At 43.6% G+C, this 27,479-nt stretch overlaps 1 protein-coding gene across 1 annotated transcript in view; it reads right to left on the minus strand.

The window, feature by feature from the left end:
- The window catches only part of LOC126252719 (facilitated trehalose transporter Tret1-like), a 60,930-nt gene extending 43,751 nt beyond the window's left edge, over positions 1–17,179 (minus strand). Inside the window, exons 1-2 of the mRNA XM_049953622.1 lie at positions 17,055–17,179; positions 16,856–16,979 (exon numbers count right to left, since the gene is read on the minus strand). Coding sequence (XP_049809579.1) covers positions 16,856–16,979; positions 17,055–17,179 — 249 coding nt within the window. The remainder of the gene's footprint in view (positions 1–16,855; positions 16,980–17,054) is intronic.
- Between the last annotated feature and the right edge of the window lie 10,300 nt (positions 17,180–27,479).

The raw sequence follows: 27,479 nt of genomic DNA on the forward strand, positions 1-27,479 counted from the left end.
CTGTTCCATACCAGACTGAGGAGATGGATGCTTGTCTTACAAGAATATAGGATAAAGATCATGTACATTAAAGGCCAAGATAACGTAAGAGCGGATGCTCTGTCACGACTGCCGGTAGGATTACCGGAGTTAGCAGAAATGTTAGAGCAATCCGCGGAATATAAAGTATTGTTAGTGCGTGACAACACTTACATGAAAGATTTTTTATATATATGTAAAAACATGTTCGAGTTACAAAGATCAGATCCGATGTGGAGAAAAATTAGTAATGATATTGAAGAGGGGGTTAACAATAGAGGTGAGCAAGATTTTAAAATAGTGAACCATATTTTGTATCATAAAATTAGCACGAAAGAAGACTGCTGGGCAGTATGTATACCCAGCCAGTCAGTAAAAGTTATGATATGGCACACGCACTTGGCATGGGGCCATGCAGGGATTGGAAAGTGTGCAGAGATCATAGCGAGATACTGCTACTTTCCCCGTATGAAACACCATATTCAGACAACAGTTAGAACTTGCGTGATATGTCAAAAAGCGAAACATTACAATAGATCCACCAAGTTTGAACTACACCCTATAGTTCCTCTCAGGCCACTTCAAATAGTATCGGTAGATGTGGCAGGTCCCTATCCCATGGCCAGAGGAGGTATGAAATATATACTGGCCATGTACGATATTTTTTCCAAACACTTGGCAATTTATTGCATAAAATCAGTTACTGCCAAAACCATGGTCAGGCGGATCAGTCAAGAATATTTGCCTAAAGTGGGAAAACCCGAAGCCATAACAACTGATAATGCATCTTATTTCACGGGTCGAACTTGGAAAAATTACTTACGGGAACAAAATATACAGCACATTCTGGTATCCCGATTCCATCCAGAAGCAAGCCTAGTTGAAAGAATATTCAAAGAATTGAATAAGTTCCTTAGAATCTACATAGGAAACCGACATACTAAATGGCCAGAGCTAGTACCGAAATTTGTAGAAATACACAATTTAACACCCCATTCAAGTACAGGCTATCCACCGGTAGAGATATTGAATGGATTTAAGGAGACACCGAATGAATGGCTCACGCCGTTGCCGAGATTGCCAGCTAAGGCAGAAACAAGGGAAGAAAAGATGAAAAAGATATGGAACAGACTAACCAACTGTGCAGCAAAGAGGAAAAGCAAGTACGACCGAGGAGTAACAAACGAACAGAAATATAATGTAGGAGACCTAGTACTCATTCGTAACCACCCTAAATCCTCAGCCACCTTAAAACAGAATAGTAAGTGGCAATTGCTATATTCAGGACCCTTTAAAGTAATAGGCGTGCCACATGAATGTAGCTATTTGTTAGCACATCCCCATACGGGGAAGATCAAAGGATTATATCCACGTAAAGACGTGAAGTTATTTATTCAGCGACACATAATATATAAAGAGTAATAGGTGTAAAAAGATTTTAATTGTGTTTTAGAATATAAGTGTGTCAGTATTTAGAAAGAAATTTGTGTGTAATGAAGTTGGGAGGAAGTGGAACCAGAAAGTGAGCAATAGCTTACACAGGACAGATTTTGTTTACAGACAATTAGTCATTAAGATATTATGTGCTTATTAAAAAATGAACAATTTTCTTGTTGTATAAAGGATTAATTTCTTGAACCATTTTCTATGTGTAGTGTGTAAGTGCAATCAATGATGCAATCTTATAGAGTAAGGGAATTGCTGTAATTGTATTAGGATAAGAAACCCTGAGAGAGAGAGTCTTTACTAGCCAGACATTGACTTTGCAATATGCAACAATGATGTAATGTGATGTTGGCTGCCAGTAGTGATTTGAGAACGACACTGGAGCAGAACCTAATTAAAAACGAGCCCGTTCCGTGGAAACTCCGTTCTGTATGTAGCAATGCTTCAATTGAAGCCTGTGTACTTGGTACACGACCTTGAATATTCATTACGCGATACGCGAGTTAAGTCAGACAATGCAGAACCTACACTGTAGTCATATAGGAAAAATCATTAAAAATAATGTTATTGCTGAACGAAGTATTTATTGAACAATATGCCCGAGTCAAGCTGTCATGCACATGGTAAAATCTGTTTGATAGATGGGTGATAATCAGGCAAGCTACACTAAAAAAAAAAAAAAAAAAAAAATATGTATAAAAAAAAAAAAAAAAAAATTCACACACCGTTAAAAAAAAATTTACAAAAGGGCCAAATACGCCTAGCAACAATATGAAGAGTATGTTGTGATAAAGTGAAAACAAATAAATGCTATGTAAATCAGAGTGACTATGCAAAGAACAGTTAAAAGGTGTTAAAAAATAAACTGTGTGCATAAACACTTAAGGACAGGACGGAATATTGTGTGTAGTAGGGACAGAAAATGACTGTTGTATCTGCACCAATATATACGTCGATAAATCTAGTGTTGAGTGATAGACTGTCCTAGTGCAGCGCTCAACGAACAATAGACAGTGTATAAAAACAGTAGTTATTGATCCGTTCGGAGACGATTTACACAAACATCGCTCAACGGAGACATGTAGTATGAGTGTAACGAACCATTTTCGCGTGTTGAAAGACGCTCTGGCAGTGCATCAACCGTGGAAGTGAGTGAAAACGTGTAGTACAATGTGCGTGTGACGAACTCTGAATACCAGTGTCACGAGGCCACAAAAAACCTGTTATCACGCCAAAACATCCTGTGCATACCAGTGAAGCGACGGCTTACTGAACAATAAACGCTTTTAACAAATTGCCTCTTCTTCCACAGCTAGTAATCTGTGTCCTTAAAGACAGTACACCGTTGTGGAATGTTTGTTTCATGCGCCACGACGGGGAGCCATGCGGAGAAGCAGAGACGAGTGCCGTGCCGCCATCCAGCCGGTTGCGGTAAACCACTGCCACTCGCCGACAACAGCGAATGGTTCAGCGCGGTTCGCGACTGCTTGGGCGCCACGCTAGCACGACCTCACTGTTATTGAGAGCCGGTCGTCGAACCCAGCGGCCGTCGGTACGCGGCGTTCCAGACGACGCTACTCAACAATTGCTTCGCGCCGCCAGCTCCATACCACATTGTTGTCATTCAAATGAACTATTAACTATATGTATAATGTGCTAACATGAATGGTGTTTAATGGACACGCAATGACGTGATAAACATTTTTTTTGTTGTTATCCAACACGAACTCACAATATTCATGGATTTAGTGATGTATCGATCTAATATGTTTGCGTCATGTTAATGAAAGGTACTCGCACGAATGCTAGACATTTTAAACCAACTGTCGCGAGTAAGTGCAAAGACGGTTCATTATACTATTGTAAAAATGTGTAATAAGTGACTTTCATAACAATCCAGAATACAAGTAGTATATTGATAACAAAGAGACTAAAAGTGTAGCATGCTATCACAAATAGCCTTTGTTATATGTGGACATTGAATAGAGTCTAAACTTTTCGTGAGATGACCATGGCTCCGGCGCAGTTTTCCCAGGTTTTCTGATCGCACGTAGCCCGAATGGGGGAGCCAAATAAATGTAATGACCCTGGGACTAGGTTGACGGTCACCTCGCAAAGTGTAAGAACAGTATACGAAGTGTAATTAAACCTACAGTGTAAAAGAACTGAGTAGTGTAAAGTGAATGTTCCAACCAAAGTAATAAACCATAAACAAGACAGACGTTAGTGGCAGCATATTGCCGAACATTTTCATCGTTAGTCAAATGCTGCCAGGGGGCAGTGTAACGTCTTGTAATAAACAAAGCCAATATATTATGTAATAATTAAAATATTAGAGGTGTCATATTGTGTCATTATGTAAAATTATGTATTATTTTCTTTATTTTTTTATTTTTGAGAACGTCTGTGTCGGCGAGTAATAAGACCGACACAGAAGATAAATGTTGTACAAAGATCACCAAATGAATTTGTATATAAGGCATGATGTAAAGCAATGTCTTTGTCTTCTTAATCTGAAAGCTGTGAGAGAAAGATCTCCTGTTATTGTCGTAGAGAGCGCGAAGGTAGCATTCTTTTGTCGAGATTGTGAATTGGACGCCATTGCGCGTGAATGTACACAGGTCTGTAATTATTAAGATATTTAAATGTTTAAATAGAGTTGTTTAAATGAAAACTTGTATTACTTAAATGTTAAAGTGTGCCTGCCTATTATCCCATCCTGTTAAGATATTTTTCAGCCATATAAAAATATTATCTGTGGAGCTGAGCTGTGTGGAGAAAGAAGAGCCGCTGCCGCGGCGTATTTAAACGACTTACAATATAGTCGAGTATACCGCAAGGAAGCGGTAAAATAATAGTAAAAAATAATATTATTTCTTTTAGCTCCCAGGCTGGCAGTGAAGATCAGCAGATTTTATGATGTGTTGCAGGTTGACGCGGGCTGCTGATAGGATATAATTTTCAGTGCAAATAATTTTATGTACCTAAAGAATCTGATAGGAAACTTGCTGTGCTCCGTTCTGACCACGGCTAAATTTTATAGTGAATACGTAATTTTCTTTAATGAGAGTCTCATGTTCTTGGGCTAGCCGTGGTATGAAATAGCATTTTAGTAAGAAACAAAATCCACTGCAAACTTGTATTTGTGAACGATCGTACGAACTGTAACATCAGTGATCATAGGACATTAATTTCAACTTTGAATAATTACGAAGTAGGAAAGATATATTGATACTTAGCATGAGTTGCAGTTACTAAAAAATCGTTCTTTAAATTGTAGGCCAGATTCAGAACAATAATACTTCCATCATTTTATTTTGCTAAAAAAGGTAACGATGATAAAGCAATTAAAAGCACAGCATTGTTAAAAGAATTTCACGTCACTCTTTCCATATATGCGTTGTTACGCCAATAATAATTAAAAATAATTAAATAAACCAGAAGGAGCAAAAACAATTTTTATAAAAGCAACAATTAACGAAAGGGCAGTCGGCAACAGATATAGTTTTTTTTTTCAGAGAGACGTGAAAACAGTAAGAGGGTTGGTAGATGTTTTTGTTCTGTGACTATGCTGATTATTACAACAAAAAAATACTCTGGTTTACTTTAACTACATTAACACTTGCAATCCACAATTTACGATACACTGTGTTGCGGACAGCACTTAGCGTCCCAAAATCACTTACCCTCCGTCGACTATTCTCGTTCCATTCAAAACAAAAACTGTCAGCTCTTCTCTATACACATCTGCGTTTTTCTGAGAAAGCAAACCGTTTCTTTACTCGTACCGAAATTTTTTGAAGAATATAGTTCTCCACACCACTCAGGGCCTTCCTTATATTCAAACTGTTGCATCCTTGAGCCCCCGGTTCGCGATGTACGCTCCCCGATTACAGAGGTCAAGCATCACACTTTATTAACACTTATAGTACAGAGTACGGTCTTCAGTTATAGTTACATTTTCTGCACGTACACCAAGTCCCTTCATCCATACATGTATTTTTCCATGTATCGTCAACGTCGCCACAGCACACCCGTGTACAAACATTTTATTAGCCTGGAAAATAAACTTGGAGGAAATGGAACTGCAGAATCTGTTATATTGAATGGACCTATATTTTTCCACGGATGCAGGGTTAATTATACCTTCGGAGTTTGTTGAGTCTTTCTGTGATGAATGGTGTTAGGCAGAATGCACATGGGGAAACAGTGAAGTGTCTCAGTAACGTTCGCTGGTGAGTGTAGTATGTCCAAAAACCTGGAGGTCAGTTCACCGATGCGACTCTACACCTCCCCACACCATCACACCTGGAACACTAAAACGATCTTCTTCCACAGTTCCTGGATGCATTGCGTGTTCACTACCCCCAATTCCCCCCCCCCCCCTCGCTCTACGTGAGGGTACTTACAGCATTGTCGAACAGCATTGTCGAATATGGTCGCTTCGATGGTCCATGTGTTATGGTATGGGGAGCCATAATGTAGCAGGCACGTACTGAGCTACAAATCTTTGAACACAATACACGCACTGTCTGTGGTGTCACCGCTAGACACCACACTTGCTAGGTGGTAACTTAAATCGGCCGCGGTCCTGTAGTACATGTCGGACCCGCGTGTCGCCACTGTGTAATCGCAATCCTAGCGCCACCACATGGCAGGTCACAAGACACGGACTTGACCTCGCCCCAGTTGTACGGACGACATAGCTTGCGACTAGACCTACCAAGTATTCCTCTCATTTGCCGAGAGACAGATTAAATAGCCTTCAGCTAGTCCATCGCTACTACCTAGCAAGGCGCCATGTGTATCATTGCTAATTGCTTACTACTATGCAAGAGATGTATTTCAACAAGAACAAGACTACATTAAAGTTAAGTATATTAAAATCTCTCTTCTTTTCTTTATAGTTTTCATCCAGTCTCCTGTTTCAGAATTTACGCCCGTCTGCGTTAGTTTCGCGTGCACCTAGCCACTCATTGTGTCGAGACCTTAGGGAATCGACACAACACTGTCAACGTTATTGTTAAACTACAATCCTTCCCCTTGGGCCTCTTTTCAGAGGTGCATTCGGCCCTGGCTTCATTTTTATGGATGACCATATTGAACAGCGTAGATGGAGGACTCTTAGAACGAGAGGATATTCGGGGAATGGAGTGGCCTGCCTGTTGCCCCGACTTAAATCCTATCGAGCACATGTGGCATGCGTTAGGGAGACTTATTGCAACACTTCCACACGTACCAACACCATTCACCAGTTCTCAACTGCACTTGTGGAGGAATAGAGCGTCCTGCTACAAGAAATCATTGCTAACCTTGCGGCCCACATGGACAGAGAAAGGAAAGAGGAGCAGAGGCGCAGGAACAGGGGGAGAAAAGGTGGATAGAGAAAGGGGGAGGAGGAGGTGGACACAGCATGGGAAGTGGGGGATATGTACAGAAAGATAAGGGTGGAGGAAATGAACAGTACGAAGAGGTAGGAAGAGATGGACTGGGAGCGGGGTAGGAGGAGATGGACAGAGCGAGTAGAAGGATGGTTCAAATGGTTCAAATGGCTCTGAGCACTATGGGACTTAACTTCTGAGGTCATCAGTCCCCTAGAACGTAGAACCACTTAAACCTAACTAACCTATGTATATCACACACATCCATGCCCGAGGCAGGATTTGAACCTGCGACCGTAGCGGTCGCGCGGGTCCAGACTGTAGCGCCTAGAACCGCTCGGCCACACCGGCCGGCCACATGGCAACACATTGCAGAGAAAGCACTGTCGTCCATGGTGATCACACACCTCGTTAAGAACCTGTCTTCCCGTTTGTAAAGTTCAGGGAGCCATCATAGAGTCGCGGCTTCACTGTAATTATTGCCATTGCATAAAAGTATAGTTTTTGATCGTCACATTGTGTATTTCTTCCAGTTACTTTCTGTACTGAACTGTAGCAGCTCTGGACTGGATACACGTTAATCAAACAAAAAAATTCAATGCTTATAGCCGGCCGCAGTGGCCGAGCGGTTCTAGGCTCTTCAGTCCGGAACCGAGCGACTGCTACGGTCGCAGGTTCGAGTCCTGCCTCGGGCATGGATGTGTGTGATGTCCTTAGGTTAGTTAGGTTTAACTAGTTCTAAGTTCTTGGGGACTGGTGACCTCAGATGTTAAGTCCAATAGTGCTCAGAGCCATTTCAAGTATCTGAACCAATCAATGCTTACAATGTTAATATGTAACTGCTGTAATCATAGAACAAAGAGAGATCTAAAGGTTGGAAGTGATACGTCTTTCTAACAATGACTTTGGAAAGTGGCATGTGAGGGTGGGTCCGCTGATTGTAGAGACGGGAGCTGGCCATTGGACGTATCATTAACAGACAGTCTGAGCCGTGGAGTGGGCTCATGTATGGAAGACTGCGCTCCCGTGGGTTTTGTAGGCGAGAGTTAACAACATGCGGTTCTCTCGCATGCAGAGACCAAAATTCAGATAACACTTAATCAAATGCACAACATTGTTAGGTTGTTGCAAACATCAGATGTGGAGCAGTACTGGACCATTGTTGGTGCTGATAAGCCTCTCCACAGATTAAGACAGTAGAAGGTGTAACAGTGATGCTTAAAGTAATGAGTCATTTAATTTATATTTTCCAGTGACTCTTTGGCAAATAGTAATTTTTTAATGCAGTCTTTTGTGTCAGTGTAGATTGTGTGTGATAGATTATATTGTTACGTTGTGACACTAACAGAGATCAGAGAATTATATCAATTTTCTCAATTCCTTTGAGAAATTCATGAGTAAAACTAAATTAACTAACAGTCAGTTTGAGTAATAACAACCTTCAACCTAGTATTATTTTGTTTTAAAAGTAATCATTTAATTTAATTATAATATTGGCACTCAGCAAGTTAAACAGTGTAAGAAATTTGCATTTCGATCTGCTTCCTGAATTATGGTCGTATTTCAGCGTTGTTTCCAGGAGTTTATCTTTCTTGGTGAGTTTCAGCGGTTTGAAAGGTTTATTTTTACGTTGTGGTTAATCCATCTAAAACCAATTTATAAAGGTAAGTGTTAGTGTGCTGCGAACTCTATGTATTGTCGTGTTCAAGGTAGTTCCATTGTCACACAGTATGTTTTATTGTATTGCATCTTACAGCATTACGTAACCGAGTTTTACACACAGCTGCATATTACGGACGTCACTGCTGTAGTCAACTATTTGGCAGTGACGTTTGTCCAGTTGGATTGGCGACTGTTATATTTCGAAATTATCCAGGTTCATTTCATGCAACTAAATAATCTAGTCACCGTAAATATTTATTACCGTGAAAGATCACTACCAAATTTATACCTTTTATTCATTGATTTATCAAACATATTGTCCTAGTTGAGTGAGCTGTTTTTGCCGTTCACAGCAATAAGTTGCACATGTTTCCCCATTTCTATTCGGCAGTAACTGCAACCGATGGGCTTGCTTTGGAAATCCTTCGGTAAGCGATCACACGGACAAGTTGTTTAACGAATGGAATGTTGGGACGTCACAGGATGAACGAGATATTTCTTAGCGACCACCTTAAGGGCTAAATTACACTTAGCATTTATCTGATAAATCTCTTTCTGGCATCTGCTACATTTCTATCGTCGTCCATCACAAAACACTGAGAAACTATGGCGTGCATTTACGCATATTTTCTCATGCTACATTACATTTACTTAAGTCGAAGCATACCACTATTTGCTTCGATTGCAGCTCATCATACATCTTCGGTACTTGGTTGAAATTAATAGATACATGACTTCCGTCTATACAAATGTGTCTACATCTACATCTACATCTACATGGTTACTCTGCAATTCACACTTAGGTGCCTGGCAGAGGGTTCATCGAACCATTTTCATACTACTTCTCTACGATTCCACGGAAAGAGGAACACCTAAATCTTTCCGTTCGAGGTCTGATTTCTCTTATTTTATTGTGATGATCATTTCTCCCTACTTATGTGGGTGGGGTGTCAGCAAAATATTTTCCCATTCGGAAGAGAAGGTTGGTCATTGAAATTTCGTAAATAGATCTCGCCACAAAGAAAACCGCCTTTGTTTCAATGACTGCCAACCCAACTCGCATATCACATCAATGACACACTCACTCCTATTGCGCGATAACACGAAACGATCTGCCCTTCTTTGCACTTTTTCGATGTCCTCCGTCACTCCTACTTGGTAAGGATCCCACACCGCGCAGAAATATTCCAGCAGAGGACGGACAAGTGTAGTGTAGGCTGTCTCTTTAGTGGGTTTGTCGCATCTTATAAGTGTTCTGCCAACAAAGCGCAGTCGTTGTGTTGCCTTCGCCACAATATTATCTATGTGGTCTTTCCAATTTATGTTGCTCGTAATTGAAACTCCTAGGTTTAGTCGAATTGACAGCCCTTAGATTTGTGCAACTTATCGTACACCCAAAATTTATCGGATTTCTTTTAGTATCCATGTGAATGACCTCGAAATTTTCTTTGTTTAGTGCCAATTGCCACTTTTCGCACCATACAGAAATTCTCTCTAGATCATTTTGTAATTGGAATTAATCGTCTGATGATTTTACTAGACGGTAAATTAGAGCGTCATCTGCAAACAATCTAAGGGGGCTGCTCAGATTATCACCTAGATAATTCATGTAAATAAGGAACAGCAGAGGGCCTGTGACACTACCTTGCGAAACGCCAGATATCACTTCTGTTCCACTTGATGATTTACCGTCTGTCACTACGAACTGTGACGTCTCTGAGAGGAAATCACGAATCCAGTCACACAACTGAAACGATACTCCACATGCACCCAATTTGATTAACAGTCGCTTGTGAGGAACGGTATCAAATGCCATCTGGAAATCTAGGAATATGGAATCTGAGATCCCTTGTCAACAGCACTCATTACTTCATGGGAGTAAAGAGCTAGCTGTGTTGCACAAGAACGATATTTTCTGAATCCGTGTATGTATCAATCCGTTATGTGTCAATAAGTCATTTTCTTCAAGGTGATGAAAAATGTTCGAGTACAGTATGTGCTCCAAAATCCTGCCGGCCGCGGTGGCCGTGCGGTTCTAGGCGCTGCAGTCCGGAACCGCGGGACTGCTACGGTCGCAGGTTCGAATCCTGCCACGGGCATGGATGTGTGTGATGTCCTTAGGTTAGTTAGGTTTAAGTAGATCTAAGTTCTAGGGGACTGATGACCTAAGATGTTAAGTCCCATAGTGCTCAGAGCCATTTGAATCATTTTTTTTCCAAAATCCTACTGCAAATTGAGGTCAGTGATATGGGTCTGTAATTCAGTGAGTTACTCCTACTTCCTTTCTTGAATATTGTTGTGACCTGTACTACTTTCCAGTATTTAGGAACAGACCTTTCGTCAAGTGAGCGGTTGTATATGATTGCTAAGAAAGGCGCTGTTCTATCTACATACCCTGAAAGGAACCTGATTGGTATACCATCTGGACCTGAAGACTTGCCTTTCTTAAGTGGTTTGAGTTGTTTTGCAACACCTAAGATATCTACTTTTATGTCACTCATGCTAACAGCTGTTGTGGTTTCGAATCCTGGAATATTTACTTCGTCTTCTTTCGTGAAGGAATTACGGAAAACTTTATTTAGTAACTCCGCTTTAGTGACACCATCATCGGTATCAATTCCATCACTATCGCACAGTGACGGTATTGGCTACTTTTTGCCACTGGTGTACTTTACATACGACCAGAATCTCTTTGGGTTTTCTACCATATTTTGAGACAACATTTCATTGTGGGTTGGGTTGGGTTGTTTGGGGAAGGAGACCAGACAGCAAGGTGATCGGTGTCATCGGATTAGGGAAGGACGGGGAAGGAAGTCGGCCGTGCCCTTTCAGAGGAACCATGCCGGCATTTGCCTGGAGCGATTTAGGGAAATCACGGAAAACCTAAATCAGGATGGCCGGACGCGGGATTGAACCGTCGTCCTCCCGAATGCGAGTCCAGTGTCTAACCATTTCATTGTGGAAACTATTAAAAGCATCTCGCATCGACCTCCGAACTAAATTTCGAGCTTCCGTGAAACTTAGCCAGTCTTGGAGATTTTGCGTTCTTCTGAATTTGGCATGCTTTTTACGTTGCTTCTGCGACAGTATTCCGACTTGTTTTGTGTACCATGGTGGATCAGTCCCGTCTCTTATTAAGCCTCTGATCGATTCCCATAGTCATCGCCAGAGCATCCAACCCACGCTATTTTGTGCGTGAGCAACTACGCCATCCTGACAGACCAGAAGAATGGCTCCCCACCCTTCCATAGCAGTCGTAATACACACACACGACCACTACACAATATACGAAGTAAATGCAACAAACTTTTATCCCTTCAAAGCAACCTTCTTTACTTACAGTAGTAGGATTTTAATATTCGTGAAGAAAAGAGACACGATTTCGTTTAGGTAACGTGGACATATTTCGCACAAAGCTTGTTCCCTCTGTTAACCAATCTTCAATCATCTAATAAAATGGAACACCTCAAAATCCCAAACAGAAGGATGGACATACAAAAATGCTTTAATCATGTCAAATCATTTCACAGAAACCTGTTTCAGTTAAGAATCAGCAACATAAAGCGGTAGGAAAATTACATGTCAAGTATGACAGTACTGGTGAGTACTGGAAAAGACTCTACACATGAAAAGTGAAGTGCAAAAACAGAGTTGTTTTTTCACTGTGTCATATTTGATATTTCAGTTACAATCTGATAACGGTCTCAAAAGCCGAAATCTGGTTAACCAGATAAATTATTATTGTGGAACATCCATAATTTTGTGCAGTTCAGTTATAAATTAATATTCAAATTTCAGTGCAGGAGTTAAGTTCACTGGTAATTTTTAATAACCAGAAAATCACTAACACTTTTTTAAGAGAGAAGGATATTCACAAATATACATAGTAAGCATAAAGTCAACATAATAGTTAACAAAAATGCAGCATCACTGGCGACCGATGAAAGAGTATATCGAGGAAGTAACGTCTGTTCCGACCATTATTTTGTAATTTCTAAAATGAATATTTTAACAGTTTGGTGAAGGAGTAATAAACCTAACAGAAATAAAGAAACAGCACTCAAAGTACAGTTATTACAAGATAACAGCATACACCCCCTACACGAAAATAGATTAAATGAACAACTGGTAATGAAACTCGCCACTGAGTATATTAATGAAGAATGGGAGAATATAAGTAGTAGTGTTCAGAAGGAAGCTTTGGAAGCAGTGGGAACAAGATGTAAAAGATGTGATAAAACTGATTAAGAATATGGAACAAAGAATCAGAAAAAAGTAATAAGGGAGAAAAAGGAAGCATATCTAAAACATTTACAGAAAAAACGCCACAATAAAGAGGAGAATATAATCGAAGAAGAGAAATTGATGCTCTAGAACATAAAAAAGCACACAGAGCAAGTTGAAACATCTAGAATATGACATTCATGGACAGCAAGCAATTGCCTATAAAGCAAACAAACCTTTAAACAGACAAGAAAAAGATACGTTTAATATTTAGACAATCAAAAAACAATGGGAAGAACATTATACAAAATTGGGGTATGACCAAAACTTAATGGAATAAGCAGAAATATATGAAGGTGAGAAAGGAGTAGATGTACTAACGTTAGCAGAATAAGAAGAAGTGACGAAAACAATCAAAAACATTAAGGCAGGTGGTGTAGATGGTATTAACTGCGAATTATAGAAATACAGCCGGATTCTTCTTAAAGTACCGCAGATCTGGTTAACAGCTGTTGTGCACTCAGTTTTGAAGAAAGGAGATCTAAAAGAGTAATAATTATAGGGAATACGTGTTTTAACAGCTGGATATAAGGTGTATAAAAACTTAACTAAGGTTAAGTCCAAGGTGTATAAAAACTTAACTAAGGTTAAGTCCAACAGCTGAAACAATTGTAATTGAAGACCAGAGTGGATTTAGATTTGGACGAACAACAGTGGATGATATAATCACTTAGAAGATATTGACAAATAAAAGAAGAGAATTTAATAATGAGACACACGTAGCGTTTATAGACTATGTGAAGGCATCTGACAGATTAAATAGAACAAAACACAGGTTAACATTACAAGGCTGTGGAATTCCGTGACATTTGATATGGGAAGTAAAGAGTTTATACAATGAAACTAAATTTGTGATAAAAATGGGGAACAAAATAAGAACGGCTTAATATCTAAGCAAGGAGGTAAACAAGGTTGCAGTCCATCCCCCGTTTTGTTCATTTTGTATACAAATGATACGATTAAAAAGTGGAACGCGGAATAAAAAAAAACAACAAAGGAATAGAACTAGAGAAGGATCGTTATATGAAAACATTAATGTATGATGACAGCCGGACTATAATGGCCGCTCCAGAACGTGAATTACTAGCAACTGTTTCTGAACTAAGCCAGATTGGTCAAATGCACGAGTGCAATTAAAAACAGGCAAAGAAAGCACAGAATAGTGGCATTCTGAGGAAAGATACAGGCATGATCGAAAATAGTGTTAGGAAACAAAATAATAGAGCAAGTAAGTCATTTTAACTACCTGGGCTGCGACATTTCTTTTTATCTTGATAAAGAAGAAAACAGGAACTTTTCTGGGTGTATGTGTAACAAAAGAAACAACATTAAACAAAAAGACGGCTATAGAAAAGCAGGTGAAATTCTATAAAACACTAGCTGTTCCACTGCTAATTTACGGATCTGAGGCTTCGATGGCAAGCTAGGAAGAAATTCATCGTATCCTGAAGTCAGATCAGATCAGATCAGATCAGTTAAAGCAAAAGGGTAAGGTAAGTGGGTCAGCGTAGGAAATGATAGAGCTAAGGAGTTAAAGCCGGAAGAGTTTCCTCCGACCTAATCCATGAATGTAACCAGGAGAGGTAGGGCAATGGTTAGCACACTGGACTCGCTTTCGGGAGGACGACGGTTTAAACCCGCGTCCGGCCTTCCTGATTTAGGTTTCCCGTGATTTCTCTAAATCGCTTCAGGCAAATGCCGGGATGGCTTCTTTGAAATGGCACGGCCGACTTCCTTCCTCATCCTTTCCTAATCCTATGGGACCGATGACCTCGTTGTTTGCTCCCCTTCCCCGAACCAACCAACCAATCAACCAATCTTGAATGTAGATGATGATGAATTAAATACATAATAACTAATAACTTTTTACGCCAATTTTTAGTTTAGCCCATTTCTTATGATCATACAACGTAGGCTTTCACGACCGGATGTCATAGATGTTGATGAGTCTTCCGGGCTGTATGGCCATGGTCGAAGAAACTTTTTGGTTTCTCACGTTTCGTCCAGAGCTGTGCTGGACATCTTCGGAGGTGCTTCTGGAAACGTTGAGTCATACCGAGTGATGAGTCGGACATCGGAAAGCGGCATAATAACTGGTACAGTGGGCATGGCCGAGTTTATACTTGATCAGCGGAGAAAAATTTCTTCGAGAAACTTATCGATTGTCGTTTATCAAGGATAAAACCTTATCTATTGATTCTTCAGAGCCACTGTCCGTATATAATTGAGTTTCATTGCCTCTTTCTGTTAAAATTATTAATATGCTTATATATTCCGATGGCTTCTCTATACAGTCGTGGATAAGAGTTTGTCATAGAAAGGTAAAAATTTGGTTCCGGAAAACTTAACTTCTTGATTTCCTGACAGAAGAGTATGCTCTGATACAGCTGATTTTTCTGTTTCTCCTAGTCGGCAAACCGTTTTATGTCCCTTCGATCTCGTATTCACGCCTTTCTTCGTAGCTACAATGTAGACCTCCCCACAACTAGATGGAATCCACTTGCTGAGAGGGGAGGGCGTTTATCGTTTACAGATCAGAGTGCTTCACATATTTTCTTCGTTGGTCTCTGAAAAATCTTGCCCGACCTGAACAGTCAATGTTTTGATAAAAGGGAGAGAAATCGTGATCTTCCATAGCAATGTTTCATCGTCGTCCTTTTTCCTACTGTTATTCGGTTGCGGAACCCTGTTTACGTCCTTGCCTGAATAACCATTCTTCTTGAAAGCCTGCTTCCGATGTTTTAACCCTGTGGTGCAAGAATTTCACTGCAGTGGACAACTTATAATGGTCAATTTTCTGGCGTTTTCAATCAGCCATGAGGCTTCAAATGCCTCCAGGACACAAGAGCAGTAGGGAGTGCCCACTGCAGTGAACTGCGTGCATTTGCAGCCTCAGGACTGATTCGATTAGATTAATACTAGTTCCATGGATCATGAATACGATATTTCGTAATGATGTGGAACGAGTCGAATTTTCCAATACATGACATAATTAAGTTAATTTAGCAACATAATTAAGTTAATTTAACAACTTTTTTTTCTTAATTTATATCTAAAAATTCCTCTATGGAGTAGGAGTTGTTATTCAGAAATTCTTTTAATTTCTTCTTAAATACTTGTTGGTTATCTGTCATACTTTACATACTAGTTGGTAAGTGATCAAAGACTTTAGTGGCAGTATAATTCAACCCTTTCTGTGCCAAAGTTAGATTTAATCTTGAAGAGTGAAGATCATCCTTTCTCCTAGTATTGTAGTTCTGCACACTGCTATTACTTTTGAATTGGGTTTGGTTGTTAATAACAAATTTCATAAGAGAGTATATATACTGAGAAGCTACTGTGAATATCCCTAGATCCTTAAATAAATGTCTGCAGAATGATCTTGGGTGGACTCCAGCTATTATTCTGATTATACGCTTTTGTGCAATAAATACTTTATTCCTCAGTGATGAATTACCCCAAAATATGATGCCATATGCAAGCAATGAGTGAAAATAGGCGTAGTAAGCTAATTTACTAAGATTGAAAATGCCAAAGAAGCGACCATTAACAGCTGTCCACTGTAGTGGACACCATGCACCACATGGTTAATCCAGCTGCCACACATACCGCCTTGTGAATCCTTTTGGCTGTATCAAAAAGAGTTTTCATGACACCTCTCTCTTGTTTATAACATCTGAAGCCCGGAAGACTCATCAGCTGTCATTTTTTTATTTCACATCCCCCTAACGTTTCATCTCCGACTGCGGCAGACATCTTCAGTGGTATGATACCACCCGAGACGTTTCCCGCCATCGCCAGAGGGAAGTTTAATGGACCGACCACGGTCTGTCACGAAAGTTTAAAGTGAAGTCACTTCCACCCGTGAAAGCTTACACTGTACAATCGTTTATTATGTTTTTTATCAGGCAATTTCTAAACTTAACTATGAAATCTCCACCCCATGTAGATGTGGTATGATCGAATCATCATTAAGTTTCTTTGGTAATGGTCTGAAACGATGCTGGAGATCTGTGTAGCGCTGCTTGTTACCTAGAGGGACTGGTCAGTGCAGCCTAGCCTACCTGGGAGATCTCGGCGCCGTACATGCTGAGCGAGGTGACGATGAGGCCGATGCCGAGCCCCGAGACGAAGCGCACGACGCAGAGCCAGGTGGGCGCGTGCTCGACGAACATGAGCGCGACCCAGCTGCCGGCCATGGGCACCGCCCCCAAGAGGGCGGTGGCGCGCCGCCCCACGCGGTCCGCCGCCCAGCCGCCCAGCCAGGGGCCCAGCGCCGCCGCCAGCGACGGCAGAGACCCCACCCACGACGCCTCGGCGGCCGTCAGGTGGGGCAGTTTGGGCACCGCCGGCGACGACCACGCCAGCACCAGCCCCGTCGACACCATCGCCAGGCTCGCTGTCAGACAGAAAACAGTGCTCACGACCACGCACAGGCAGGGGAATCAATGCAGCATTTGCTACGTCGACTGTTTGCAACAAGGCATGTGGCCAATTGGGACTCGAATGCAGAACCTGGGGTGGTGTGGGCTGGAAATATCTACATCTACATCCATACTCCTCAAGCCACTTGACCCTGTGTTTTCTCCCTTCTATTCCAGTCTCGTATTGTTCGTGGAAAGAAGGATTGTCGGTATGCCTCTGTGTGGGCTCTAATCTCTCTGATTTTATCCTCATGGTCTCCGAGATATACGTAGGAGTGAGCAATATACTGCTTGACTCCTCGGTGAAGGTATGTTCTCGAAACTTCAACAAAAGCCCGTACCGAGCTACTGAGCGTATCTCCTGCAGAGTCTTCCACTGGAGTTTATCTGTCATCTCCGTAACGCTTTCGCGGCAATGCTGTGTTCACTGAGGTGACAGAAGTCGCGGGATGTCTCCAATATCGTGTCGGCACTCCTTTATCCCACCGTAGTGCATGGACTCAGCAAGTCGTTGGAAGTTCTCTGTAGTAATATTGGGCCAAGCTGCCTCTAAACTCGTCCATCGTTGCGAAAGTGTTGCCGTTGCAAGATTTTGTGCACGAACTGATCTTTCGATCATGTCTCGTCAGTGTCATGTGATCTTCCTCCCCAAATCATTCACTCATATTCTCGAGAACGTTCTTCAAACAAATCACGAACTGTGGCCCTATGAGATGGTGCACTGCCATCCACAAAAATTCCTTCGTTGTTTGGGAACATGAGTCCAAGAATGGCTGCAAATAGTCTCCAAGTAGCCGAACATCCAAGGGTTCAAATGGTTCACATGGCTCTGAGCACTATGGGACTTAGTCCACAGCTCGTGGTCGTGCGGTAGCGTTCTCGCTTCCCGCGCCGGGTTCGTGGGTTCCATTCCCGGCGGGATCAGGGATTTTCTCTACCTCGTGATGGCTGGGTGTTGTGTGATGTCCTTAGGTTAGTTAGGTTTAAGTAGTTCTAAGTTCTAGTGGACTGATGACCATAGATGTTAAGTGCCGTAGTGCTCAGAGCCATTTGAACCATTTTGAACCACTATGGGACTTATCTTCTGAGATCATCAGTCCCCTAGAACTTGGAATTACTTAGACCTAACTAACCTAAGGACATCACACACATCCAACCCCGAGGCAGGATTCGAACCTGCGACCGTAGCGGTCTCACGGTTCCAGACTGTAGCGCCTAGAACCGCTCGGCCACTCCGGCCGGCGAACATCCAAGGGACCCAGTCAATTACACACTATTATGAGCCGCCACCAACTTGCGCACTGCCTTGTTGACAACTTGTGTCCATGGCTTCGTGGGGTCTGCGACGCACTCGAACCCTACCATCAGCTCTTACTAAGTGAAGTAGGGGCTCATATGACCAGGCCACGATTTTCCAGTCGCCTAGGATCCAACCGATGTGGTTACGATCGCAGAGAGGCGCTGTAGTCGATTTCGTGCTGTAAACAAAGGCCCTCGGCCGGCCGTTGTGGCCGAGCGGTTCTAGGCGCTTCAGTCTGGAACCGCGCAGCTGCTACGGTCGCAGGTTCGAACCCTCCCTCGGGCATGGATGTTAGTTAGGTTTTTGTTCAGGGCTTAACAACTGGCCAGTTTTGAGCGCGAGCACTCGCGTCTGCTCAGGCATGTGCTCGCGAGCAGGTGCAAGGTCGCGGAGAAGGGTGGGAGGGGAGGGAGAGGAAATGCGCGCGCACGTTTGAATGTGATCTCGCCATCAGAATGCTTTGAACATTTTACTACAAGGTAAAGATCTGCTAATTACTCATACGAGCTTTTAAAATGAAATTGACACTTTGGGTGAGTCAGCTGGAAAGAGGAAACCTAGCTCATTTTCCTAAATTATCATCCATGCAAGATGTCACAAAGACTGTGAACGTTATTCACATAGTTTAGTTAATCAGCGCTTTCAAGATCTAACAGCACTAGACAGTGATTTTGATCTGTTCTCTCCAAATTCAGCGAATATTTAAGAGATTCGTCCTGAGCTGCAGCAAGAAATTATTGACTTGCAGTGTGACAGAGAATACAGAGACAACTTTCAGAACAAGAAAAACATTTTGGAATTCTACAGACACTTCCCTCAGGATAGATTTCCTCGTTTGCACAAACTGGCGGCGACAATAATATCAATGTTCGGTTCCACGTATGTTTGTGAACAACTGTTCTCTGCAATGAAATGTAACAAGACGCGCCTGAGAAACGCATTGTCTGATCGAAATTTAAACTGCACGCTGCGCATAAAATGCACAAGAACAATTACTCCGAACATAGACGCAATTGTAAAGCGCAAAAAGTTCAAGCTGACCGAGAATCCCACACTTCAGTGACACCTTTTATTGTGTAACAGTTCACAAATTAATGCGAAGCTAATAAAATTATGTGGCATGTGTACATTCTCCTTTATTTGTTTCATTTGTCGCAGTAATAATTCGTGAGTGATATCCCTGCAGGTGGCCGCGGATTTACATTGACTGGCGGCAGCTGTTGTGTACCCCACGTGACTCTCCCCACTCTCCGCTCTGGTCCGGTAGTGGGGGTAGCGTGCTCGCGCTGCTCCGTGCTCGCGCCTTGCTGCTCACAGCTTGCTCCGCGAGCACGTATGTTGTGAAGCCCTGGTTTAAGTAGTTCTAAGTGCTAGGGGGCTGATGACCTCAGATGTTCAGTCCCATAGTGCTCAGAGCCATTTGAACCATTTGAACCATCAAAGGCTCTGGCGTCGACCATCTGCTTTCGTAGCGCATTAACGCCAAACCTCGACGCAGTGTCCTAACGGCTACTTTCGTTGTACATACTACATTGATATCTGCGATAATTTCACGTAGAGTTGCTTGCCTGTTAGCATGAACAACTCTACGTAAACAGCAGTGCTCTTGGTCCTTAACTGAAGGCCGTGGGCCACTGCGTTCTCCGTGGTGAGGCGTAATGCCTGAAATGTGGTATTCTCGGCACACTCTTGACACTGTGGACGCTTGACTATTGAATTTCGTGACGATTTCTGAAATGGAATGCCCCACGCATCTAGCTCGACTATCATTCCGCATTCAAAGTCTGTACAAGACTGTACAACATGATGGGAAAGAAAAACTTGCATTATTAAAAACTGACGTGGCAACTGAAGGTTGTCACGGTTTTTTACACTAATTTTAAGTGAGTATGTAATGATAAAGAAAACTGGGAAGTCACTCTTACGTTATGTTTGGCATTAAATTTTGACAAAGGCAATCGAGTAATGATTTGAAAATATATAATTAAACTGTATGTTAGTACTGAACTTCATTACGTGAACAATGACTTTCAGTGACCTCAGCATAACGTTATCAAAGAAATCTAAAAAAAAGCACTTTTTACTTCCGCATACTTATTTTGCAAATTGGATTTCATATTTTTGTCTGAACAACTGAGCCTTTTTTTACTGACTTGAACAGAATTAAATACTAGAATACGTACCAAACCAAACAGCCATGTGCTCGAAGCTATATGTAAAATAAATAAAGCTTCCGCACCCTTAATTTGTGCATTTCTTTAGACTTGGATTTTTTTCCAATGATTGATTCTCAAACTTGAAAAATGAAATTGCTTTACTTTAGTCATATACTGAAGCCTCTGTTGTACAACAGTTAACTGAAAGTAGCCTGAGGCTAAAATTCTTAAAAGAGAATTTATTCATTAATAAACTGGCTGTAACTATTCAATTTGTTTCTTCTGACACTCAGTTAGCATATTAGGGACAAAAAAGGAACAAGGATCCTGTGGTGTCACCGCTAGACACCACACTTGCTAGGTGGTAACTTAAATCGGCCGCGGTCCTGTAGTACATGTCGGACCCGCGTGTCGCCACTATGTATTCGCAAACGTAGCGCCACCACAGGGCAGGTCACAAGACACGGACTTGACCTCGCCCCAGTTGTACGGACGACATAGCTTGCGACAAGACGTATCACGTCTTCCTCTCATTTGCCGAGAGACAGATTAAATAGCCTTCAGCTAGTCCATCGCTAATACCTAGCAAGGCGCCATGTGTATCTGTGCTAATTGCTTACTACTATGCAAGAGATGTATTTCAACAAGAACAAGACTACATTAAAGTTAAGTATATTAAAATCTCTCTTCTTTTCTTTATAGTTCTCATCCAGTCTCCTGTTTCAGAATTTACGCCCGTCTGCGTTAGTTTCGCGTGCACCTAGCCACTCATTGTGTCGAGACCTTAGGGAATCGACACAACAATATTTTGGCGACGAGGATGGGATGCCGCGCCCACGTTGCAGTCTTTGTGTTCTATTTGCTCTAATTTGCTTGTGTCATGGCTTCGCCGCATTCTCCAGATGTACTGTCCGAATTTTTTCGCTTGCAGAATCAGCAGACGCAGGCGTTATTGGAAGCCCTTGGACAGCTCGTCCAGGGTCAACGTGCGCTGCAAACCGATGCGGCGGCAGCCGCCTCTTCGCTACCGCAGCCACACAACGCTGTCGCACCGCCATTTAGGCCCTTCGAGGCCACAACCGAAAGCTGGACTGAGTGGGCCGATCAGTTCAACTTCCACCTCACTGCTTATGGAATTCAAGGTAAAGAGCGGCAGCCGTTTTTGCTTTCTTGTGTCGGTGTGTCTACCTACCGTGTGATAGTGAAATTGTTTCCCCGACGCGACGTAGCAACTCTGACCTACGAGGAAATTTTGTCGGCTTTAGATGCCTATTTCAAAGAAACAGTTAATGTTGTTGCAAAACGGTATACGTTTTTTCGTACAAAACGTACCGCCGGTCAGACTAATAGGGAGTGGGTAGCAACTTTGCAAGGACTTACTAGAGACTGCGCGTTTGCCTGTGAATGTGGCCTCCCATATTCAGATACTATGGTGCGTGATGCAATTGCACAGAACGTTTCTGATGTTCGCATAAGGGAACAGATTTTGAAACTAGTTAATCCCTCCCTGCAACAAGTGATAGACATATTGGACAGACAAGACACACTTGACTTTGCTCAGGAATCATTTGAAACTTCGCCAGCAGTGTGTCACATTAATCGGCCCGCCCGGCCCGCTGCACGGGACGCTAAGCGGCCCTCGCGCCCGACTTCACAGCGGCCGCCTAGCTTGCAACCACGTGCGCCGCGTAAGCAAGCAAATGCAGTGAAATCTTGCCCGCGGTGTGCAACTAGACATTCGCGTGAAAATTGCCCGTCACGCCAAGCTATTTGCTTTTACTGTCAAAAGAAAGGACATGTACAAAGTGTTTGCCAGAAAAAGCTTAGATCAGACACTCGCAATAATTCCAGGCCTTTTGCTTCGCGCCGGAATCGAATCCAGGACAATCAGGCTCGTGGACCTTCGCCCATGGACATTAATGTAGTTCATTCCCACCCGTCCAGTGACACTTTAGCTAACAGTGCCTGTGTTCGTCCCACCCAAAGTGTGCGTCGACGTCGCCGGAAATCCCGTAAAGTTGCAAGTGCTTCTGGACCTGTATCAGTTCAAATTGCACGAGACAGTCGCTCTTGTCGTCAACAAGACAATAAACTTTTTGTGGACTTAGACTTTGCAGGAAAAGTGATACCATTCCAGCTCGATACCGGAGCTGCAGTTTCCTTGCTCAATCACGACACGTACAAACAACTGGGCGCCCCGCCATTGCGTGCCGCAAATGTTAAGTTAACTAGTTACTCAGGACAGCATATACCTGTGTTAGGACAGTGCAGCCTTATTGCAACATACAAGGGACAGACAAAACTTGTGTCATTTTATGTTCTTCGTTCCTCTAGTGCAGTGAACTTGTTTGGTTTAGATTTGTTTCAATTGTTTAATTTGTCTATAGTAAATCAGGTCCTATCAGTGAATCAGACTGTGCCTTCCGCCAGTGTTTCTAGTCTTTGTGAAGAATTTGCAGACATTTTTGCACCGGGCCTTGGTTGCGCTAAGAACTATGAAGCGCATTTGGAACTGAAAGACAACGCGCAACCGAAATTTTTCAGAGCGCGCAATGTTCCCCACGCATTGCGTGATGAGGTCGCAAGAACATTGCACGAATTAGAATCTCAAGGTGTCATTGAACGTGTGCAGGCTTCTCTCTGGGCCTCACCCTTAGTAATTTTGCCCAAACCTTCCGGAAAATTGAGACTTTGCGTGGACTTCAAGGCAACTGTGAATCCGCAGCTTGTGACTGCTACTTTTCCTTTGCCCCGCCCGGAAGATCTTTTTGACAAACTGTGCCCGGGAAAATATTTTTCAAAATTGGACCTAGCAGATGCGTACTTGCAGATACCTGTGGACGAAGACTCCCAGCGCGTCTTGGTGGTAAACACGCATCTTGGCTTGTATCGCTTCAAAAGACTGCCATTCGGGTGTGCATCCGCCCCTGCTTTATTTCAGCAATATTTACAAACTATTTGTGCGTCGGTCCCTACGGCTGCGAACTATCTGGACGATATTGTAATCTCAGGAAAGACAGAAGCAGAACATTTGCAGAATCTCCGAACATTATTTCAGGTATTGCGTCAGAATGGTCTTCGCTTGAGGAAGGACAAATGTGTGTTTTTTGCTCGTGACTTACCGTACCTGGGGCATGTCATAAATGCCCAAGGTATACATCCGAGTCCAGAGCACCTTCGTGCCATTCAGGACTTGCCGTCACCGCAGAACTTAAAACAGCTACAGAGTGTGCTGGGTAAGGTAAATTATTATCATCGATTTGTGCGCCATGCTTCTTCCATTTCAGCTCCGCTTCATCGCTTGCGCCGTAAAGGTGTTCCGTTCGTCTGGACGACGGAATGCGAACGCGCCTTTCGCCAGTTGAAATCGGCGTTACTCTCAAATACTTGCCTTACGCCATTCGATCCCCGAAAACCCCTTTTGTTGATGGTAGATGCCTCGGATTTCGGGATCGGTGCTGTGCTTGCGCACAAGGATAGCTCGCATGATCGCCCTATTGCCTTTGCGTCCAAATTGCTCTCATCTGCGCAAAGAAATTATTCACAAATAGAGAAAGAAGCTTTAGCTCTCGTGTTTGGTGTTACCAAGTTCCATGACTTCTTGTATGGTCGTCACTTTACCATCATCACGGACCACAAACCGTTGACATCACTTTTTCATCCGAACAAGCCTGTGCCTCCACGTACAGCGCAGAAATTCATTCGCTGGTCCCTTTTTCTCTCGCAGTACCGCTACGATATCTTGTATCGGTCCACTGCTAAGCACGGCAACGCTGATGCGTTGTCCCGTTTGCCTGTTGCTGAGGATAAAGCATTCGATTCTTCCGAACTTGCTTGCATGTTCATTGATTCGGAAGCCGATGACGTGGTCGCATCGTTTCCGATTGATTTTCGTCGTGTAGCTACTGCCACAGCTGCTGACCCTGTCCTTGCTCCTGTTTTGCGTTTTGTTGCTACGCAATGGCCCTTGTCAAAGTCACGGATCGAGGATCCTTTGGTTCGCCGATTTTTTGCCCACTAGGAGAGACTTTTTGTACGACGTGGTGTTTTGTTGTTGCGTTCCGATAATGATCAATCCCGAGTCGTGGTCCCACGTTCGTTACAGTCTTCTGTCTTAAAGCTTCTCCACCAAGGACATTGGGGTATAGTGCGTACGAAACAACTTGCTCGACGGCACTGTACTTGGTTCGGAATCGATGCTGCGATTACGAATATGTGCTCCTCTTGCGTGGCGTGTGCCGAACAACAATCCGCACCGCCGCGGAAATTCTTTGCATGGCCGAAAGCCACTTCCCCTTGGCAACGCTTGCACATCGATTTTGCTGGTCCATTCTGGAATGCTCGATGGTTGGTTGTGGTCGATGCTTTCAGTAATTTTCCTTTTGTTGTCCGGATGTCTTCCACGACGTCTTCTGCCACAATCCAAGCCTTGTCTGCTATCTTTTGCATTGAAGGTCTTCCGCAGACTATTGTTTCCGACAATGGCCCACAATTCATGTCCGCAGAATTTCAGTCGTTCTGCAAGGCCAATGGTATTCAACATCTGACATCCGCGCCGTTTTCGCCTCAGTCAAACGGTGCCGCGGAACGATTGGTCCGGACTTTCAAGTCACAGATGTTGAAGTTGAAAGAGTCGCATTCACGGGAGGACGCTTTGTTGCTCTTTTTGTCTTCCTATCGCTCTCAGCCCCGCGATGGTCGCTCGCCGGCTGAATTGCTCCATGGTCGTCCTCATCGCAACCTGATGTCTTTGCTGCATCCGCCACATCCGGTTCCTGTGCAGCGGCAGTCTCCTGCTTTTGCTCCTGGCGCCGTTGTCTATTATCGCAACTATCGCGGTTCACGGCGTTGGCTCGCAGGGCGCATTCTTCGCTGCCTCGGCCGCGCGATGTATTTGGTTTTGGGGGCCTCTGGTGAGGTGCGTCGGCATCTCAATCAGCTGCGCCTCTGTCGTCGCCTGGGTTCTGCCGCTCCCCGTCTGCTTTCAGCGACGGAGCCGTCCGGTCAGCGCCTTGGGGACCCATCTACTGGCTCGCCTCATCCCCAGGTGTTACCGACGATGCCTTCCATTTTGCCTCATGGCGTCGCGCCGCCGCAGCCGCCGCCGGCGCCGCCAGCAGCGGACGCTTCGCTGCAGCCGCCACGCGCCTCCCTGGGTCACGCGCCGCCGCTTGCTTCCCGTGACCAGCCGTCCTCCGCCATGGACCTCTTGCCCGCTCCGGACCAGATGTCGTCTTCGCCCGTCGGGTGCTCCGACCACATGGAGGTCGACCCTTCTGTCTCATTACGTGCGCATACCCCTCATGTTGACGTGCACCCTGGACTAGGTTTGCAGGCGTTTCCTAGCTCCCCTCGGACCGAATGGCCGGGTGCGGGTGGCACAGCCTCGCCTGTTGTTAGGCTCCCCACCTCATCGCATACGTCAACATGGGGTCCTCCCCACGGCGGGCGGAAGCCTTATCTCACGACCGTTCGCCGATTTGCGGGGGAGGAATGTGGTGTCACCGCTAGACACCACACTTGCTAGGTGGTAACTTAAATCGGCCGCGGTCCTGTAGTACATGTCGGACCCGCGTGTCGCCACTATGTATTCGCAAACGTAGCGCCACCACAGGGCAGGTCACAAGACACGGACTTGACCTCGCCCCAGTTGTACGGACGACATAGCTTGCGACAAGACGTATCACGTCTTCCTCTCATTTGCCGAGAGACAGATTAAATAGCCTTCAGCTAGTCCATCGCTAATACCTAGCAAGGCGCCATGTGTATCTGTGCTAATTGCTTACTACTATGCAAGAGATGTATTTCAACAAGAACAAGACTACATTAAAGTTAAGTATATTAAAATCTCTCTTCTTTTCTTTATAGTTCTCATCCAGTCTCCTGTTTCAGAATTTACGCCCGTCTGCGTTAGTTTCGCGTGCACCTAGCCACTCATTGTGTCGAGACCTTAGGGAATCGACACAACAGATCCTGCTTGGTAACAGTATCTGGGAGCAATGAGGATACAATCGCCCTGAGGTTAACTGATTATTATTTAAATAAATCTTATCAATCGAATTACATTCAGTTGTGCTGCTGGGTTAGCCGTTAATACTGTCTACCAATGAACAGTCTTACTTCAGTGCTGTGCATACGACGGAACTCGGAGCCGACGACGAAACTGTGTTGCTGGAACTGCTGCTGTTGTTGAAGACGGTAGCATATTGTGGGGCCACGGCTACTTACAGGAACGGGCAGTCGTAATTAACACAGCGTCTTCCGCCGGTCCACTGTCCGTACTCCTGGTCTAGACATCTGGCCGGCGCGCGTACATGATGCCGCCGGAAATGGTACTCTCTACTGCGAGAGCGTTAACACCGCATTCCGCACACTACAAGCGCTGGAACCCAGGGGGGCGCAGAAAGCTATGCGCAGAAAGCAACGTGTTTTCTCAGTTGTGCGCATGACGTCACGGTGGAAGCAGCTGTGCCAAACAGTACACAGTTCGAATTGTGTGTGATTGTTTTTCTTGCGTTGTTTTGTGTTTGAAGGAGTATTTTGATTGAGTTCTTTCTTCTGAGGTACTCAGTCAACAGCGGAAACATTCGGAATTCGGGAGTGTTAACGGTTTTTGCTGTAATTGATATTTGATTCGGAACTGAAATAGTTAGCGATAGTGGACAGCGGGATCAACATTGTGTTCGCCAGCTCTATAGTTTATGGTTCGTCTTGTGAATCTACAAGTGAGTGAGAAAATTAATTTTTACAACGCCAGGCTCTGCTTTTATGGGCTGTTTTTCCTACAACCGGAGCACAAAGGGAACTG

The sequence above is a fragment of the Schistocerca nitens genome, chromosome 4, assembly GCF_023898315.1.
Source record: "Schistocerca nitens isolate TAMUIC-IGC-003100 chromosome 4, iqSchNite1.1, whole genome shotgun sequence".
Taxonomy (NCBI): Eukaryota; Metazoa; Arthropoda; class Insecta; order Orthoptera; family Acrididae; genus Schistocerca; species Schistocerca nitens.